This window comes from Prionailurus bengalensis, chromosome C1 (assembly GCF_016509475.1).
Source record: "Prionailurus bengalensis isolate Pbe53 chromosome C1, Fcat_Pben_1.1_paternal_pri, whole genome shotgun sequence".
In the NCBI taxonomy this organism is placed as follows: domain Eukaryota; kingdom Metazoa; phylum Chordata; class Mammalia; order Carnivora; family Felidae; genus Prionailurus; species Prionailurus bengalensis.
Genome location: NC_057345.1, coordinates 190084684 through 190105926, shown reverse-complemented (window position 1 = coordinate 190105926; position 21243 = coordinate 190084684). Strand labels below are relative to the sequence as shown.

The following is a 21243-nucleotide window of genomic DNA, read 5'->3' as shown; positions in this document are numbered from 1 at the left end:
AAACCAACTAATCAGGCCCCTCATAATTTGAAACCTCCCCTGAAACGCTGTACCAACCCTGATCGAGGCCTCTACTCGTCACTGGCGACGAGTGCGCGGAGGTGCAGGTTCGAACCTGCAGTAAACGACCCTTGCCGCTTGGCTTTGACTTACGACTCTGGTGGTCTCTTGTGGGGGGGTTTTGCGACCTCGGGCATTACATTTGGAGGTTCCACCGAGATTTCCCCCGAGCCCACCAGACTTCTGGTCAACGGGTCGTATCTGATTCCGATCGGTAAGTAAGCCGGCTCTAACGTTCTTCCTTTTCTCTGATCTGTGTTTCTTCTCTGGAGAACCGGTTCTGTCTGGAAGCTGGTGTGACCCTGGCAGACGCGCTATAGGGCACCCGGCCGGGGTCAGTTGGAGACGTCCACTGACATCTGGGGGCCTTCTTGGCCCATCAGGGGACCTTCTTGGTCCATCGGGGGGCCTTTTTGGCCCATCAGGATTCTTTTCTGTGGGCTGCTTACGCCCAACGCGCCTGCGAACTAAATACTTTCCTTTTCTCTATGAACTTCCAGAGTGCTAAAAAAATATCTCTAGGCGTCTAAAAGAAAAACCATCTAGGCATTTCAATTGTTACCCGTATTCTGATGTGATGTGTGTCTGTGTGTCTGTCTGTTGAATTGACTGGAATGATTGTTGAGAGTCAGGGGCACGCGCCTGATTTACCCTATGTGTAGTCCCACGGCGTAAGCTACGGGATTCGAGTGGGCTCTAACCTGATTTCCGCGGTGATCCTCATATGGCTTAAGGCAGTCAAAATCTTTTGATCCAAGCGGGGGGTTTACACCTGCCCGCCTATGCTAAGAGGCACCTAAGCTCCCGCGAGGGACGCGGACGGACGAGTACTCGAGTGCTTCTGTGTCAGTCTAAATGTATTGTCACCCCTGGGCCTTTGTAATAATAACCATCCTAGCCGTAACCCTTTCTACCGGGTTGGCCGAAACAGCACCAGAAAGTTGGAACCGCTGCGAAAGATTCTTGTTAGTTCTTGTTTTTCTTTCATGGGTCAGATGCTTTATTGGAATTGTTTTCTCGGCTGATCAGAATTAATTATTCCATCCTTTGTTCGTCTCTCCTCCTTCCTCAGCTCCCTGCGGCTTTCCCTCCCGCCCCTCCGCCCGGGGCCCAGCCAGGCCGCTGGGGGTCTCACCCTCGGAGGTCGCCTGCGCGAACTCCTCCACCGCTAATTTCAGCCGCTTCAGGGCCCCCTCCGTGCCGCCCCCTGGCCAGCGGCGCCCCCCCCCCCCCCGCGTCCGTGCTGCCCGCGCCCCCTTCTCTTCTCCTCTTCCTCAGAATCATAACATGGGCCAAACGCAGAGCACCCCTCTCTCCCTCCTCCTCACCAATTTCAAAGATGTAAGAGCTAGAGGACACAGCTTAAGCCTAGACAATCGCAAAAGGAAGTTGATCACCTATTGCCGCTCTGAATGGCCCACCTTTGGGGTCAATTGGCCTACAGAGGGAACCTTCTGCCTCCCTGTGGTCCTTAAAGTAAAATCAAAAATTTTCCTACCAGGGAAAGAAGGTCACTCGGATCAGATTCCCTATATTCTGGTGTGGCAAGATTTAGTAGAAAACCCACCTCCCTGGATGGCCTCTTTCTTAACAACAGGGCCATGCAAAATTCTAGCGGCTAAACCTACCAACCCTCCCAAGCCACAAACTCCGAATGCACCCCCTGTTCTCCCCGACAGCCAAGATTCACTTTCCCTTGACCCTCTCCCTTACCAGATTCCCCCCCTTATTCCTCAAGCTGCCCCCATCCCTGCTCCCGACCCCATTCCCCCTGCGCCGGCAGAGCCTCCAGTAGCCCAGCCAATGGAAGAACTAGAAAATAGGGAGGCTCAACCCGCGCCCATGCCTAGTGGGGGCGAAATCCAAAGGCCGGCTGGACGTACCCGTAGGCGGGCCCCACATGAGCCAGGACTCCGCCTTCCTGACTCCACCGTAGCTCTACCCTTACGGGAAATAGGGCCTCCCGATGATACGGGGAACCCCCGGCTTCAATACTGGCCCTTCTCCACCAGTGACCTATATAACTGGAAAACCCAGAATGTCCGATTTTCTGATAACCCTAAAGATTTAATAGCTCTCCTGGACAGCGTTATGTTCACCCACCAACCCACCTGGGATGACTGTCAGCAACTCCTCCGAATCCTGTTCACCACCGAGGAGCCAGAAAGAATTCAATTGGAAGCAAGAAAGCTGGTTCCTGGAGATGACGGCCAACCCACTGCTAACCTTGATCTCATTAATAGAGCTTTTCCCTTGACCCGACCCCCACAGGATGGCTGGGACTACAACACGGCAGAAGGTAGGGGACGGCGACGCATTTATCGCCAGACTCTAATGGCGGGTCTCCGGGCTGCTGCACGCAAGCCCACTACAGTAATACAAGGTAAGACAGAGAGCCCTGCCGCTTATTTAGAAAGATTAATGGAAACCTTCAGACAGTATACCCCCATGAACCCTGAGGCCCCCGAAAATCAAGCTGCTGTTGTAATGGCCTTTGTAAATCAGGCAGCCACTGATATTAAAAAGAAACTCCAGAAACTAGAGGACCTGGAGGGAAAACAGATTCAGGACTTACTCCGCATTGCCCAGCGTGTCTATAATAATAGAGACTCCAGAGGACAGGCAACTTAAAGCTACCGAAAAAAATGACCAAAGTCCTGGCCGCCGTCGTCCAAAAGCCCCTGGATAAAGACCAATGTGCCTATTGCAAAGAAAAAGGCCATTGGGCCCAAGAATGCCCTAAAAAGAAAAAGCCACATCATAATAAAAAACCGTGGCAGCCAAAAACCACACCCACCCTCTTCACTCAAGATGCGGAATAGGGGGATGGGGTTCGGATCCCCTCCCCGAACCTAGGGTAACGCTACAAGTGGAGGGGAACCCAGTTCAATTCCTAATCGACACAGGGGCACAACATTCGGTCTTGATCAGACCCCATGGAAAAATTTCTGAAAAATCTTCCTGGGTCCAAGGGGCTACCGGAATAAAAAAATATCCCTGGACCACCCAGAGGACTGTGGACCTAGGAAATGGAAAGGTCACCCATTCCTTCCTAGTCATCCCCGACAGCCCCTGCCCCTTATTAGGAAGAAACTTGCTCACTAAAATGGGGGCCCAGATTCATTTTACGCCAGGGGGCCCCCAAGTGACTGGCCCTCACAACCAACCCATGACCATACTTACTCTAAGATTAGAAGATGAATATCGACTCCATCAGGAGCCACCCTCACAAAGTCAAAACATAGAGCCCTGGCTCCAGCAGTTTCCAGAAGCATGGGCTGAAACCGGGGGTATGGGGTTGGCTAAACATCACCCGGCTCTATTCATAGAGCTGAAACTGGGGGCAGATCCAGTTCGGGTCCGACAATACCCGATGTCAATGGAGGCCAGAAATGGCATCACGCCACATATCCGTCGTCTCCTAGACTTAGGCGTCTTGCGTCCCTGCCATTCAGCCTGGAACACCCCCCTGCTGCCTGTACGAAAACCTAACAGTGCGGACTACCATCCAGTACAAGATCTGAGAGAAGTTAACCGCCGAGTCATGGACATACACCCAACAGTACCCAACCCCTATACCCTCCTAAGTGCCCTCAGCCCAGAAAGACAATGGTATACTGTCCTTGATTTGAAAGATGCTTTTTTCAGCCTGCCTCTGGCCCCCAAAAGCCAAGAGCTCTTCGCCTTCGAGTGGTCCGACCCTGAGAGGGGCATAAATGGGCAACTCACCTGGACCCAGCTCCCCCAAGGATTTAAAAACTCACCCACCTTGTTCGATGAGGCACTTCACGAGGATCTGGGTGAGTACCGGAATCAAAACCCTGAAGTGACTCTCTTGCAGTACGTCGATGATCTTTTAATCGCCGCTGAAACTGCCGAAGCTTGCTTGCAAGGCACCAGGAACCTCCTCCGGACACTTGGTGCCCTGGGGTACCGGGCTTCAGCAAAGAAAGCCCAAATTTGCAGATCCGAGGTAACCTACTTGGGGTATCTGTTAAGAGAAGGCCATCGATGGCTCACTGATGCATGGAAGGAAACCGTCCTCTGCATCCCCCGATCCACAACGCGAAAGCAGGTAAGAGAATTCCAGGGATCGGCCAGGTTCTGCCATTTGTGGATACCTCGGTTCACCGAGATGGCTAAGCCTCTTTACCTGGTCACCCGAGAACAGGCGCCCTTTGAGTGGACAGAGAAAACTGAGCAGGCTTTCCAGCAAATTAAACTCGCCCTGTTGTCGGCGCCAGCCTTAGGGCTCCCCGATGTCTCCAAACCCTTTCATCTCTTCATAGATGAAAATAAGGGGGTAGCCAAAGCAGTGCTGATGCAACTCCTTGGTCCATGGCCCAGGCCCATTGCCTATCTTTCAAAAAGACTAGACCCAGTAGCGGCTGGCTGGCCCCCTTGCCTCCATATGATCGCTGCTACAGCTCTAATGGTAAAGGATGCTGATAAGTTAACTATGGGACAAGAGTTACATGTTACAACCCCTCATGCCATTGAGGGAGTCCTCAAACAACCTCCTGACTGATGGATAAGTAACGCCCGACTGGTTCACTACCAGGGACTATTATTAAATCCCCTCAGAATCATTTATGCTCCCCCCCGAACACTAAACCCTGCCTCCCTGTTACCAGACCCGGACTTAGATACCCCCCTCCATGACTGCACTGAGATATTGGCAGAGGTTCATGGAGTTCGGGAAGATTTACAGGATCACCCTCTACCAGACTCCGAGGTTACCTGGTTCACTGACGGCAGCAGCTTTGTACATCAGGGTCAAAGGTACGTGGGGGCAGCAGTCACAACTGAAACTGAGACTGTTTGGGCAGAGCCTTTGCCAGCTGGCACCTCTGCCCAACGGGCTGAACTTGTGGCCTTAACCAAGGCACTGACTTTGGGAAAAGACAGGAGACTAAACGTGTATACCGATAGCAGATATGCTTTTGCTACGGCCCACATACATGGAGCTATATACAGAGAGAGAGGACTGTTAACTGCAGAGGGGAAAACTATCAAAAACAAAGAAGAAATATTGGCTCTTTTAAAGGCACTCTGGCTGCCTAAACGACTAGCCATCATACATTGCCCAGGCCACCAAAAACCGATCACACCGGTGGCCAGAGGAAATAATTTGGCTGACCAGGTGGCCCGAGAGGCGGCCTTACAGGTGGACTGTGCTTTAATGACCACCCTACCAGACCCCGGTTCAGCTAGTTTACCAGAAAATCCCGCCTACACTAAAGAAGACCTAAACTGGATCCAAAAATTACCTTTAACTCAGCGCCTTAACGGATGGTGGAGGGCAGCAGACTGTAGCATGATTCTCCCAGAAGAAATGGGAAATAAAGTCTTATCCAAGATGCACTGAGCCACTCATATGGGCACAAGAAAAATGCAAGACTTAATAAGGCATGCTGGAATCACCATTAAAGACTCCAGGACAAAAATTGAGCAGATAGTTACTAGCTGTAAAGCTTGCCAACTAACTAACGCCACCAACCACGGGAAAAACCCTGGCTCCAGAACCCGCGGAACCAGGCCGGGAGCCTATTGGGAAGTAGACTTCACCGAGGTAAAGCCTGGAAAATATGGATATAAATATTTGTTAGTGTTTATAGATACCTTTTCAGGATGGACAGAGGCCTTCCCCACCAAGCATGAGACTGCGCAGGTAGTAGCAAAGAAAATGTTGGAAGACATCATGCCCAGGTACGGATTCCCTACCCTAATAGGATCAGACAATGGACCAGCATTCATTTCAAAGGTAATACAAGGGATAGCGCAGTTTATTGGGGCTGATTGGAAACTACATTGTGCATATAGACCCCAAAGCTCAGGACAGGTAGAAAGAATGAATAGAACTCTAAAAGAGACCTTAACTAAATTGACCATGGAGACTGGCGCTAACTGGGTAGTCTTACTCCCCTACGCTCTGTTCAGGGTGCGGAACTCCCCTTACAAACTGGGATTAACCCCCTTTGAAATCATGTATGGAGTGCCCCCCCCCCCTATAATTCCCAACCTACAGTCTAATGTGTTAACTGAATTTGATGATCATAAACTTCTTATTTCCCTGAGGGAACTCCAGCACACCCACCAGGAAGTTTGGCCCAGATTGAGAGCCATTTATGAGAACGGGCCCCCTCCTGAGCCGCATCACTACCGACCCGGAGATTGGGTATACATGCGCGGAGACACAAGCAAGAGACCCTCCAACCATGGTGGAAGGGACCCTACATTGTGATCCTAACCACACCCACTGCTCTCAAAGTCGACGGGATTGCTACCTGGATCCATTACACCCACGCCCGACCAGCTGATCCCTTTGCGGTTCGAGAAGACTTCGTGCCGGAAGCCAACACCGCCTGGACGGTTGACCAGAGTAAGACCCATCCTTTAAAATTGACTCTGCGTCGAAAACCTGGCCCCGAAAACCGGCTGAGACCAAAGGCCTGGGTGTCCCATATCAAGACTGTTGCAACAGCTCCGGACCCACAATGATCGAAGGAACACTCATTAGCGTGCTCCTGCTCACCTCCTATGGACTGATAAGTATTGCAAGCAACCCCCATATACCCTATATTTTAACTTGGGAGGTTTCTAATTTGGAAACCCAGGAAGTCTATAATACTACCACAGCAGACGATACTCCCCTAAATGCCTGGTGGCCTGATCTATATTTTAACCTGGAGGACGTAGCTGTAACCATGGGGGTACTTCCCTCCAACGGAAGCCGCCAGCGTCCTAATCCGTCATGGACCGGAACCCCAGAAAATGAAAAAAAGCGCATAAGATCTGGTGGGTTTTATGCATGTCCCGGGTTCAGAACAGGAGCAATGAAAAAAACCTGTGGAGGAATCGAATCCTTCTACTGTAAGGCTTGGAGTTGTGTTACTACCAATGATGGAAGCTGGAAATGGGAGGTAAAACCCCATTATATTGACATGAAATTTGCCAGCCCCTGTCCCAAGCAAACCCGTGCCTGTAACCTTATTCGTATCAAATTCCTAGAGGACGGAAAAAAGGAGACAAGATGGATTACGGGACTAAATTGGGGAATTTACCTGTATCGGGGACCGCCTTACTTTGCAACTGTTATTCAGATAAGATTAAAAATAAAACCCAAAGCTTCACCAACACTAATAGGGCCAAACCAGTCAGTATGGCCCACAAGTAAGCCTAATACTACCCCGTGGTCCACAAATAAGGGTGGTTTGAATCCTGGTTCAACGCATCCCCTTGGTTAACTACCCTGCTCTCCGCTTTACTCAGGCCTCTGGCCATTCTACTTCTCGCTCTCACATTAGGCCCCTGCATCATAAACAAAATTATTAATTTTGTCCAAGACAGGTTCAATGCTATACAATTAATGGTATTACGAACTCAGTACCAACCGCTCGAGACATTACAAATAGAAAATTGAAGATCCAAGATTGGCTCTTTAGGCACAAGAAAAAGGGGGGAATGAAAAGAACAGCTTTAAATCCAAATGACAGCCCTGTCTTAGTTTAAAGCTACGTTCTCTTTTCTGCTTATTATGGATCTTTGATAAAAAATACAATTGCTGAGAAGTCTGTTTTGCTTGTTGTTTGCTACGAGCATTGTGAAACTTTTCCTGAATGTAACTCGCTATGTAATAGAGTAAGTTGTGAAACTTCCTAAATGTAGTCTGGTATGTAATAGAATAAGTGATTGTACATGAACTAACCGGCATCTCTCGCTTCTGTAAACCTGCTTGCTTAACACATTCCTCCTCTACCCCCTTGCCCCTTCCCCCTTTTCCTCCTGCCACAAGTAACGGACAAAGCCTTCCCGCCAAAGAACAGACAAAGGACGCCCAATCAGAGAACAACAAATGTCCTTACTTTAAAACCAACTAATCAGGCCCCTCATAATTTGAAACCTCCCCTGTGCTATTTGTCTCTGTCTATAAAAACGCTGTACCAACCCTGATCGAGGCCTCTACTCGTCACTGGCGACGAGTGCGCAGAGGTCCAGGTTCGAACCTGCAGTAAACGACCCTTGCCGCTTGGCTTTGACTTACGACTCTGGTGGTCTCTTGTGAGGGGGTTTCGCGACCTCGGGCATTACATGGGTCAGTTACATCACAAGAGATTGCCTTTTATCCGGAGGAACTCCCATATCCCCTCATTATCTCCAGGCTTATAGAGAGAGTTAAACTCCTCATGGCCGACAAAGAGAAATGCCTAATCAGTTCCTAGAGGAAATAACCTAACAGTGGCATTTCAACAAAAAGAGGCTAGTGGTGGAGCACCCCCAGCAGAATGGAGGAATTTATTACTGACATTTTTATGATTTCCAGCACATGGTGATAATAAAAAGAAGACATTTAGTTGGTTTATTATTGCTTTAAAATTCTCTACACACAGTGCTCACTTCAGCAGCACATATACTAAAATTGGAATGATAGAGAAGATTAGCATGGCCCTTAAGCAAGGATGACATGCAAATTCATGAAGTGTTGCATATTTTAAAAAATAATAAAAATAAAATTCTGTACACACAATGCACCCCCTTTTGTCTGAACCTGGAGCAGAACACTACATCAAACAAACAGTAAGGCCTTGTTAATTTGTGTCAGAGAGAACATAGGTGGATTCTAGGCATGTCTGTTTAAAGAGAATAAAATATAAAGGCTAGGAAGGGCAAGTATATTTATATGGTTTCATTCATTCAGGATTTGAGATTTTAGTGTTACATTGAGCACCTGATATTGGATCTGAATGTGCTTGGTTAACTGAAGCCTGGATTGAACACTGGCCAACAGTCATTCAAGTTGAGATGCCAGATATTTCCTGGCAGGGAGTCAGCAAACTAAGGAATTGGGGCCCCATCTGTTTTTGTAAATAAAGTTTTATGGGAAGACAGCTATGCTCATTTATTTATGTATTGTCTATGGCTGCTTTCATGCCACAATGGCAGAACTGAATAGTTGTGATAGAGACCACATGGCTCTCAAAGCCTAAAATATTATCTGGTCCTTTAACAGAAAAAGCTTGTGGGTCCCTGCTGTAGGGGAAAGAAATCTACAGATTTAGGGAGATGGGAATGTTGGTATGGATTTTGTTGACATGTCAAAATACTTTAGAACTCACAAAGGAAGTTAACAAACTGTTACATAAGTGATATTCTATCTTTCTGCCCTAAAATTATACCTTCATAATGCCAAATTTAAAATATGTGTAAACTATGGTTTTTATGATTGAAAGTCAATAAACTAACAAAGATAGGTGAACTTAGTTATTGCACATGCCTAGGTATTCTAGAATGGTCTAGTGTGTTTGGATGAAAAATAAAATATAGACACATAATTCAGAAATTATTTGTTTTATAAAGTTAATTTTTCATTTCAGCAGTATCTCTGTTTTTATAATCAAGATTTCACATCTTTTTTTCCTGGCAGTGTTTTCCTGGCAGTAATGCCAAATTAGCTTATCTTGGGTCATAGTATTTCTTGGATAGATTTTTTTAAATATAATCTTTTCAGGGGCACCTGGGTGGCTCAGTCGGTTAAGCGTCCGACTTCAGTTCAGGTCATGATCTCAAGGTTCGTGGGTTCAGGCCCACGTCAGGCTGTGCCGACAGCTCAGAGCCTGGAGCCTGCTTCGGATTCTGTGTCTCCCTCTTTCTCTGCCCCTCCCCTGCTCATACTCTCTCTCTCTCTCTCTCAAAAAATAAAAATTAAAAAAATTTTTTTTTCAAGTTTATTGAGGCATAATACATATACAGGATAATTTTTAAATTCTTTTCAATTGGAGAAATTTTCTTTGTTCAGACAGTAGGGAATAATTTGGCTCAGATAGCAAAAAAGAAAAGAATGCATAACTGCTATGGACTATTTTTCACATTCATTAGTGTATCAGGCTGAATAATGGCACCCAAATATGTCCACATCCTAATCTCTGGAATTTGTAAATGTTATTTTACATGGTAAAATACACTTTGCAGAGGTGATTAAACTAAAACTCTTGAAATGGAAAGATCAAGTTGGATTATTCATGTGGGCTCAACATAATCACAATAGTCCTAATAGGAAGGACACAAGAAAAGTCAGAAACAGAAACTGAACTGAATCACTGAAACTGATTTCTAACTTCTGACCTCCAGAATTGTAAAAGTGAATTTATGTTGTTTTAAACCACTAAATTTGTGCCAATTTGTTATAGCACCAACAGGAATGTAGTATAATGACCTTTAAATAAAATGACACAACTTAAAGAATATCTATCAGTTAAGTACTATTTTATAGTAATTAGATTCAGGGTATTAGCTATTCACTTCAAAGAAACTTACTTCGCCTCTCTTACTAAAAGGTTACTCCTTGCCAAGGAAGTAATTTCTCTTTTGTGTCAGACTATCTAAGCAACTGATCTCCTTGAATAAGATTTGTCTCTTTATTTTAGTCTGTGTTGCCATAACATTGTATGTATCATATATTCCCTTAATAGTGTATAACTTATTATTAATCTTTTGGTACGTTTTTATGAAGAATTCCATACTTGTTACCTAACACTTTAACATATGTAGCACAATAATCTGGATCCCTACAACCAGTATGTCATTTGGCCTACTTTCATTAAAGTGAAATTAAAATTATGTATTACAACAGTGTATTTCTTTTTAAAAAATTTTTTGGTTTCTGATCTTATGAATCACAGCTTACCTAACAAGCATCCTACTACATCTCATCACACATCCTTCAGATGATTGCCTGTGTCTGCTCTGATTAATGATGTGCTGGACTTACAATTTACACTCACAGGGAAGTCAATGATCCCTTATTTTCTTGTTCTGATTTTTTTTTTGATTTACTTTTTTAGTAATATCTACACCCAAATATGGGGCTCAAACTCATGACCCGAAGACCATGAGTTACAAGCTCTTCCAACTGAGCCAGCCCGGTGCCCTCTAATAGTGTGTTTCTTACCTCTGATCCTTTAATGTTATTTCATTTGATCCCTAAACATCATTGACACTCTATTTTACACATGAAATAACTAAAACCAGATAGGTTTAAGTGTCTTACTCTAAGTCATAGAGGTACTTTATAGGAGAAATGTAAATTGAAGCCAGATCTTTTGTTTCAGACCTGAGCTCTTTCACTGGATCCCATTCTATTAAAGACATATGATAATATCTGAGAATCTTGACCAATATTGATGGGTAGATCAAAATTTCCCATTTCAATATACTTAAAAAAATAGTAGTGACCTTAGTACATTAGGGTCTGTTAACAGTATGTAAGACAATGGTGAGAAATTAAAGAATGAGGGTTGTCTTGGGATGCCTGGGTGGCTCAGTTAGTTGAGCATCCGACTTCAGCTCGGGTCATGATCTCAAGGCTTGTGAGTTCGAGCCCCTCATTGGGCTGATTGCTATTGCTGCAAAGCCTGCTTGGGATCCTCTGAGTCCTCTCTCTCTGTCCCTCCACCACTTGGGCGCACAATCTTTCTCTCAAAAAAAAAATGAGGTTGTCTTAGGAAGGAAACCACTAGAAAACACTGCATTATAAATTAGTGAATTTGCACTGTAACTTATATAGGTCACTCTTGTGAACTTGTGTCAATTAGCATTCCCAAGTTTGATTTTCTTTAGGATAGTGATAGCGCCGATTCCCAAACCATCACAAGTTCATCACGGTAACACCATCTGGAGAAAGCCTGTACCTGGATAAATCTCCCCATGTGACTATGGCTCTAATTAATAAGACTGTTAGTTAATATTCTATTCATTTAGTCAGTATGGGAAAACAAAAGTATTTGCATATAACACAACCTCTCAAAATGATTTTGGGTTTTAATGAAAATTTAGATTGTCTTCTCAAATAAAAGTTCCTGATGACCCACATATTCCCTTTCAGATGTAAAATCTGATCGTTTTTAAGCTGTCAATGTCCATTTTCAACCTGTTTGACACTGTTCAAGTTCTCATTAAACACATTCTTATGTGTTTTCCCATATGTAAATGCCTCTGTGATGTTGCTTGAAGTATTCTGACCAAAGATGCTTAAATAGGATTCTGCAACTATTGTTCTAGGGTAAATAATTAAACCCATCTTTACTTCTCTTTAATCATCATGCCATATGCATAGGAATGCTTGGCACACTATTTTCTTCTGAGAATCCATGATTTTTTGAAAATTTATTGACAGAGAGTGTGCCAACAGGGGAGGGGAAGAGAGAGAGGGAGAGAATCCCAAGCAGGCTCCACACTGTCAGCACAGAGCCCAATGCAGCGCTCAAACCCACAAACTGTCAAATCATGACCTGAGCTGAAGTCAAGAGTCAGACACTTAACTGACTGAGCCACCCAGGCACGCTTGAGAATCCATGATTTGTTAAATGATTTGGGACATAAGTTAAAGTTGAATACTGTAAGAAGGCACTTACTTTCAAAAAGAAGTTTCTATCACTAGATCATGAAAAATGCTAATTCACAAATTTTTTGAGGCCTTCCTCTCACTCTCCAATTTCTGCAAAGCTACAACTTTGCAGAACCACTTTTGAAGGGACACTTTCTATTGTTGTTGTTGTTGTTTTTAATTTTAAAATGTTTATTCATTTTTGAATGAGAGATAGGGAGACCCAGAATCCGAAGCAGCCTCCAGGCTCAGAGCTGTCAGCAAAGAGCCTGACACAAGGCTCGGCCCCATGAACCAATGAGATCATGACCTGAGCCGAAGTCAGATGCTTAACCAACTGAGCCAGCTAGGTGCCCCTGACACAACTTTAGAAAATGCACCAAACATACTGTGAGGTAAAGAGTTTTACAAGTATTGAATAGACTGTCAAAATTATTCTAATATGTTTAGTAGTGAAAAAAGTAGTAAAAAAAATTCATAATAAAAGGTTTCAAAAAATGGTTTAATTTCTCATCAAATGAATGATACATGGTGAGAAAATATAACTCCAGTATAACTGCATAAAATAAATACATTTGTTTGATGCTTGGTATGGCATTATTGACTTATTTCAGAGAAGCAAGGCAGTCTTACTATTTTTTTTTAATGTTTATTTATTTTTGAGAGAGAGAGAGCATGAACAGGGGAGGGGACAGAGACAGAGGGAGACACAGAATCTGAAGCAGGCTCCAGGCTCCAAGGTGTCAGCAAAGAGCCAGAGGCGGGGCTCGAACCCACGAACTGGGAGATCATGACCTGAGCCGAAGTTGGACTCAATGGACTGAGCGGCCCAGGTGTCCCAAGGCAGCCTTAATTAAGCCTTTAAATAACACGGCTTTGTCCTGTGACTAAAAGTGTAGTATCATGCAAAGATGGTATTAGGCTACAAAAAGGTTAATGTTCATTTCTGTTGTGTCATTACTCTAGATCTAGAAACAAAAGTACTAAAAACCTTAAACTACTAAAAAAGTACTAGAACAGAGCTTAGAATTCTGTTTTATTATGGATTAAATTTTATTAACCCTAACAAACACAGGAGAATTAGGTCAACATTTAGACTGTCAAAAGTTGATGAATAAAAGATTTTAATTATATGAAAGGAAATAAAAGTTTAAAAAAACTCAGCTCAATGTATTATTTAACTACAAATGGAAATCTCTTATGATCATTAACCGAGGGAGGAAAACGTAACTATGTTTCTAGGGAGATTTATAACCAAAGGCTTAATATCTGTTTTATGTATGACAAAAACTGGTCAATTAACATAATCTTTATCTTGTACACATAGGACTACAGAAGAGATTCTCAACGAAAGCAGCAGTGCTTACTGCTTAACAAAAACTGTATTCAATCCCTTGCCCAAATAATTTAGCCATGGCTAAATTCTAATCAGACCATGAAGTGACAATTGCAGATAAACTGAAGAAAGTAACATCATTTTTTTATTTGATTTAGACCCATTTAATACACAAAGCTAATGTATTATGTACAAAATAAATGTACATTCTTAAAAGCTGTTAGAATACAAATTTCCAAAGGACTAAAAAAAGTGCAAAATTCTCAATTATCTTCAATCATGCTATACAGAAACAAATATTAGCTCATATATACACACTGAAAAATTTAAAACAGCACTCAATGTAACAAAATAAAATATACAACTTATATATTTAAACTTAAAAGGATGAGGAAGGAAAGAATGTATTGCACCAAATTAACAGTAACTTCATTTTAATGAGAAGACTAATCAAAATTTACACATTTTTATTAAATCTAAAATTTTCTCAACTTTAAGACCACTTTTTTTTGGCATACAAATATTGAGTCACAGTTTGCAGTCAATAATTAGATATAAATAAGGCTTGATATTCTTTCTCATGGTCAATTCCAGTAATATAAATGAGAAGGACCATTTTATGATAACTACACAACTTTCTGAATTCCTTAAATATTTAAGTAGCAGCACAATTTGCAAGTGTTTTTTTTTATAACAAGTAATTCCGAATTTTCAGCTATCCTCCTTTATGTGCATATATATGCATTCAAGTCACTGTCACCATCTGTGATAACACTGAAATGTTCCTGTTTAATCTGGGTCCCAGAAAAACTGACATAAGAGACAAACATATATGTTTGATAGTTTTCAGTCTTAATCGATTCATTTCTGTAGCAAAGCATCTGATAGAAAAGGACGGTCTAGCTAGATCTCTGCTTACTTTTTGCTAATTGTTTTACTCCAACTATATAAAAAGCGTACAACTGGAGAAAAGAAAGCCATACTCCTTAAGAGTTTCTGAAGACAACAGAGCAGCCATACAGTTTTGTAACAGTTTTTCTTACATAAAGCTAACTATAAAATAAACAGAATCCAAAGATATTTTTGGTGATAGTATTTCTGAATCACAGAAAACAGTAAAATGCAGAATACGGAAGAAAAAGTCTAAAATGTGAAAGATCTTTGATAGTAAGATCTTTGCTGTAATATGCCATAATTTTGGAAAAAGGTAGACACTATTATAAATATTTAAAAAAGCAATCAAAACCCCAGAGGAAGAAACAGTTATTCTCTTTAATCCCTATATAAGAATTTAAGAGGCTGAATTTTTTCAGTTAAGTGTGACAACTGGTATCTCCTTACCAGAACCATTTTCTGAAGTATTTATTGATTAATATAATTTTGGCATTCTGAAGAGCAAAATGGCGGCCATCACAGATAAGTTCTTTTCCTTCAAAATGCAAGATGTGCATATGTTGAATTTGTAGGTTGAGCCCCCTAAGTCTTAAAACACATTGCTTGGATGGTGTGGGAAATATTTCCAAGGGAAGGAACATAAAAAATAGCATTTTAATATTACCTAGTTAATACACTGGCTATCAGAGAACCTCTGGTTTTAATACATATTAAGTTGAAAGATATTATTGCCAAAATAAAATTTTAAAACGTCCACTTGGAATAAGATTTTTAAAGTTTTTATTTAAAACAATAAAATATAATTTTATTTTTCAACTCTACCTAAATCCTAACTTGTTTTTTTGTTCTCAAATTACAATGCTACATTGGAATAAGGAGATAATCATTTTGTATGTTCAAAAATAGTTATAAATTTTAAATAATGTGACAGCCATTATATTATAAGTGAAAACACACACACAAACACACCCCAAACTCCATTAATAGTCAACTTTGAAAACTGAATGGGTAATTCTTTCAATGACATAACTGTGCTGTTGTTAGTGTTATTATGGTAATATTTACAAAGTAAGTTTCCAAGGAAACATTAAAACTATACCACAGAAAACAAATGTTAGATTAGTAACTTTCTACTTGTTCCTTTGAATTTTCAGTTCTTAAGATTATAGGCATTAAGACAAACGTAAACGCAGTTGATTTCTGTCCTTTTAATTTTTACTACAGCCATTTGCTTCATAGGTCCAAATCCTGTTTAGAAATCACCCACATGTAACAAATATCAGTGAGATAACCTAAGATATGTCTGATGATTTATACAATCTAACCAAAAAATGTATAATATAGCCACTTTTACATAGGTTCTTATCCTGAAGAAAATCATGTAACTCCTATATCTAGGATGGCCTTATATTTTTAATGTAGAAAATTGCATTGTTTCCAATATATGCCTAAATATCTTAAATGTCAATGCTTTATTTTCTGAAATACTAGGACTTTTTATATGAAAAAAAATTAAAGATTATTTCCATAAAGTCATCAGAAGTACTTAGGGAATATATATACCCAATGCTTTTTAATTAGAAAAATTATATCATTTCCTTTAAGGCTGTAAGAGATCCAACTGTATTTTTAAACCTAGCATTTTGTAAATCATGCTTTTTATTGATACTTGAAAATGTTACCAAATTCAAATATGCAAAAATATTCACTAACAGTCACTAGGAACTAATATAAGCAAACAGCATAATATCTTTTTTGTTGGAACCACTATTAGAATATTCAAATATGACAGGTTTGAAGAAAATTATAAGAATGATGCAACTGAAAAGGAAATTTGGTTGTTGTGGTGGCAAGCAAAACGAAGATAGGAAAACCATTCCAAGCAAATTTTAGACAAAATGTTTCCAAGGACAAAGATTAAACCTAGTTTCATATAAGCCTGTGAATATGCAATGATTCCTAAAAATGGATGGATATAATTTCTATAGCAGAAAATATTTTAAGACAACATATAAATTCTGGGATAATTTTTTTTTGTACCAAGAGATTCAGAAAGTCCAGAACAGTGCCTAAACTTGTGTGTGTGTGTGTGTGTGTGTGTGTGTGTGTGTGTGTGTCTGTCTGTCTATCTATCTATCTATCTATCTATCTATCTTCATGGACAAGTCTGATCTACAATCTCAATGAAGAAACACTGGCTTAGAAAATGCTGGATTCAAATTAAAGAACTAAAGTTGTGGCCAACATTTTAACAATATTGAAATGATGACTGGTAACACTGTACTGTTGTTGCAACAATGTCATCAGAAAAAGCACCACCAGGACTCTGATACAGAAAAACTCTTCAGAACAATGTTCTGGATGGGATCAAATTTAAAGCAAACCAAATGCTGGGTACATACGATAAACGAATTAGGCAAAAAAGAATACTGAGAGTGGATATTTGTTGAGAGTGATAAATATTTAAGATTGGCTACTTACTGGGAAAGAACAGAGTCAGTGGATGAAAGGAACAGTAAATTAGGACAAGCTAGGAGTCTGGCTGATAGAGGAAAACAAAGGATTAGATTTAGAAAAGAAAAATAATTTATTTCATTTCTTATATCAAAAATTACATCCTACAGACAGGTTTAAGAATTAATGGAAGACAAATTTACTGATGTATTTGAAGAGACCAACCTTCACTCACTCGTACACATACCCTATGATAGTACATATTATCTAATATTTATGTTTAATATAGTCCATGTACTTGCATCTTTTCATTGGAAAGGTGATAAAGACAATGCTACTCATTTCGTGAAAGTAAATATATAAAAGGAGTTAACCTCTTTAAATTTAACTAGAAGATTTTCATGAGTGATTTCTTTAGTCACAATATAAAATACACTTCAGGACAAAGGCCATGTGTTGATCATCATTAAATAAGAATCTGGTATTCAAGTTAAAATTTTCTCTGCTTACTCCTATTCAAGTAAAATATAAAAAAAAATCTTAGCTTAAGATTTAACTTTCAAATCTGAATTCTAATTAATTATGAGGGTACACTTATTGCTTCAGAAATGTAAAAGTAACTTTCAATACCAGTCTCTTAAGGATAATTGTTGTATGCCTAACAGAAAAAAAGGAAGCCTCACTGATGTTTCTTGTTGATGACACATGAATATCTGGCATTTTTCTCTCTGACAAAAGGCTGTGACCTAAAAAAAAACCACTGTGACCTAATGGAAGTTAATAGATAGACACTTAATAATAGCTGACACAAGCTTCCTAGGCTTAAAAAGATTTTAAACCAACTGGACAAGCTTTATTTTTATATACTTTTCTAATTCCCATGCCCTGATCTATTTTTCCTTCTCTCCTCCAATTTTATCTAAGTAATGACAGAATACTGATTGGAGAGTTGAAAGTTTGCTTTATTTTCTAAATGAACACAGGTATTATATGCTTTAATATTTTAAATCTCACTTTCTAAAAGTAAAATCATTATTTTAGTATAAATCTCTTCCTATCACAGGATGCTGAGATTTTTATTTCCATCATTACCAGTGTCAAGAAACAAAAGCAGATGAAAGTTTCTTTAGACAACAAACTTCATAGCAGCCAAGTTGAGATACTGTATTTATCAACTGAAATGTCTACTTGTTATTCCATTTTCATCACACTGTTGTTCACTTCTCCCATTATATAAGCAGAAACCGTTTCTATGGATAACATCTAAATACACCAGAATCCCCAAAGTATATCTTTTCAGTGATTTTATCTGGTCATTTTTTAAATTAATTCAGTGGGCTACACTGTTTAAAAGAGGTTTATATTATTCAACTAATGGTTCTACTGTATTTGTTTAATAGATAAAGTTAACTTCAATTCCTTTAGACTGTTGCTAGTATTATCAGATTTTCCTCAAAATCCTACATTTTTGGTTTTCACTTTTTTGGAAAAAGTAATATAAGGAAGAATTCCATAGCTCTAAACATCTATTGTTAGTCTAGGTAGGATATTTATTTTACTGTGAACAAAGGGTCTTCTATTTGTGATATAAAATGAATACTGCTTGTTTGGTTCTTCAATCTAAAAAGCAGCAAAGTAAAACACCATAAATTTAGGAATTTTTCCCTGGTAATTTTAAAACATCATAAATTTAGGAATTTTTCCCTAATAATTTCAGTTAAACTTCTTTATAACTTTCCAAAATAATTCTAAAACCATTATTAAGTAACCTTAAAATAAAGAAGGCAACACTATACCACAGTCAATGGATAAGTAAGCAAAAGAAAAATTTCCGAGGTTTTGATTCAGAAAAGTTTTTTTAAAAATTAACATTTAAAATACCCCAAATCAATCATGTTGGTTTTGCTGACTTGAAACCTTCTAAAAAATGTAATAGAAAAAATAAAATGAAATAAATAGAAGCAATAAATTCAATAAATCATAATTATCTTTACTGATTTGAGACATTTTCATCACAAATTCCTGAAACCCTTAAAAAGGAAATCTTCACATTTACATGTGCTCTATTTTATACTTGCTGCACCAGTTTGTTTCAGTGTTACTTATTTAAAACATGGTTTTTTGTTTTTGTTTTCACTGAATCAAACAGAGGATTTTAAATAATTGTAAAGAAAATTCTTCTATAAATTTTTATTAGTCCTGACTTGAACAGATCATATCTATTCAAAAAGCTTCCCTAAACAGAATCCTTTACTTCTCATAAATTTTTTACTCATTCATAGAATTATAAAGAAAAGGGCAATAGATACTGGGGGCAACAGAAGAATTGCAGAGGGAAAGGTTCTCAAAGATTCCATGGAGAAGAGAATTGGATGTAAGGAAATCTATGATTTGTGGAATAAAAAGGAATATTATTTTATAAGAAGCTATTATTATCTTTTTTCCCCCTTCTGATCAGAAACCCCTTTATGAAAGCCACACACTCACTCACTCCTGAAAAAATAAAACTGCAGTTAACACACAGAATTTCCACACAATTTCAGGGGATTCATAAATTACCCCAAACCCGTGGTATCTCAGATTAAGGACACTTGTAGTTGTAAAAGCTCTCTGACCTAACTCAAAAGGATGACCTTATAAAAGCACTAGGCTTATCAACCACTTTGAATTCCAAAATAAATTTATCAGCATTTTACTTTAAAATTTCGAACAGTAAAACATAATGTAACACTTAACTATGTATAATAAAATTAATTATAATCTTAAAAGTTATACATAACATGAAATACAAACGTGTCTTTAACAATTACTATGTCTAAGTGACTACTTTAATGATGCATTATCTTTTTAATTCATGTATCAATCACATGGAAGTTCTAGGTAAAAATGTTAATGTATTTGGGTATCATTGCTAACACTTCTAATTATTGGGGAAACACAGTATCTGCTTAGTAAAGAATAAACCAAGAAATTTTGAACTTTGCAGATAATAAACTATGCTACTTAAAGGATCCAACTGTCAAAATCATAATCAGCATTTTTCCTTAATTTACTACTAATGAAATACACCTGCAAAATATATCTCAGCTTCTCTTATTCCTACTCAACCTTTATTATTTAAGCATATAATAATACATTTCAATAAGTTCTCATTAATAATATGCTAGCAGTAGTGGAATGACCCAATGTACCGGTTTCAATAGTCTTATAGTCAACTTATCATGAAAACCTGGAATTTACACTGAGTTTTAAAAATCTAAGTGTGCAACAGATGCCTTTAAAATATTACCTCCAATCAGGAGTTTCATAAATAAACTGATATATTTTTAAATATGGTGGTCAGTAAATAGGAAAATGATTAACTAAAGAATATATTAAAAGCCATGTCTCTCAACTGTCCCATCATCTGTACTATTTTATTAGAAATACCTTAAATTTTGTTGTTTGGAATAATAAGGGAATCATATGGTATTTCTTTATTTTTTAGAAGTTTTTTTTTTTTTTAATGGATCTAATGATCTTTAGGAATGAACCACAAATCGAATTCAAATGTATTTTCTCAAATCCACCTTAGTGTAGACCAATAATTAATCAATACAACTGGATTTAATATTAGCCAGAAATTTTTAAAGTGGCTAATAATACAACCTATGTCTTTATACACATTGCATATTCAATTTTGATAATCCCTAAATGATTTTCAGTGATAAAAGCCCTGAAACATTCAGATAGTTGAGAGATGTGGTTAAAGTGACAAAGCAATAAATCAAGTTTCAGTTATCCATGACAGAAGATGGAAATAGTAATCACTTGGAATCTTGAGTATTATATTCAGTTTCTCCAGCTGAAATCTGGCTGAGCCGCTTGCTAGATCCCCACAATTTTCGAGAAAGCTGACCTGAACGCATCTGTTTAAGGTAATCCAGAGAAATGAACAACAGATGTGATTAAGAAAAAAAGAAAGAAAAAAAAGAAGTGAGACTGATATATAAGACACTGATTTTGTAGGATGCAGAATGTAAGAATGTAAGTTTTGTTAGCAGAATCATTCATATTAACATTTTAATGATTCTTGATTAATAATAATTAAAGAAAGGCTTCTCTATACCAATTGTCT

At 39.3% G+C, this 21243-nt stretch overlaps 3 protein-coding genes and 1 non-coding gene across 5 annotated transcripts in view; 3 read left to right on the top strand and 1 right to left on the bottom strand.

Moving 5' to 3' along the window:
- The first annotated feature begins 57 nt into the window (after positions 1-57).
- LOC122481667 lies at positions 58-6475 on the top strand. Its single transcript, XM_043577535.1, has one exon. It carries the CDS (start codon positions 1348-1350, stop codon positions 2689-2691), a length of 1344 nt encoding a protein of 447 aa, XP_043433470.1. The 5' UTR covers positions 58-1347; the 3' UTR covers positions 2692-6475.
- LOC122479515 lies at positions 2828-7767 on the top strand (the record flags this gene model as incomplete). The annotated part of the gene is given in 2 exon segments (XM_043573370.1): positions 2828-6247; positions 6250-7767. Coding segments are annotated over 2 exon segments (3732 nt in total), but the record flags the coding sequence as incomplete, so codon positions are not given.
- Positions 7768-8449: 682 nt separating this feature from the next.
- On the top strand, positions 8450-8554 carry LOC122482246. The gene has a single exon (XR_006297051.1). It is a non-coding gene; the product is annotated as a U6 spliceosomal RNA (small nuclear RNA).
- A 4921-nt stretch (positions 8555-13475) lies between these two features.
- NBEAL1 (neurobeachin like 1) overlaps positions 13476-21243 on the bottom strand; it is a 171203-nt gene continuing 163435 nt past the window's right edge. For both annotated transcript variants that reach the window (XM_043577516.1, XM_043577517.1), the window contains one exon: positions 13476-21034. In XM_043577516.1, coding sequence (XP_043433451.1) covers positions 20933-21034 — 102 coding nt within the window. In that variant the 3' untranslated portion in view covers positions 13476-20932. The remainder of the gene's footprint in view (positions 21035-21243) is intronic.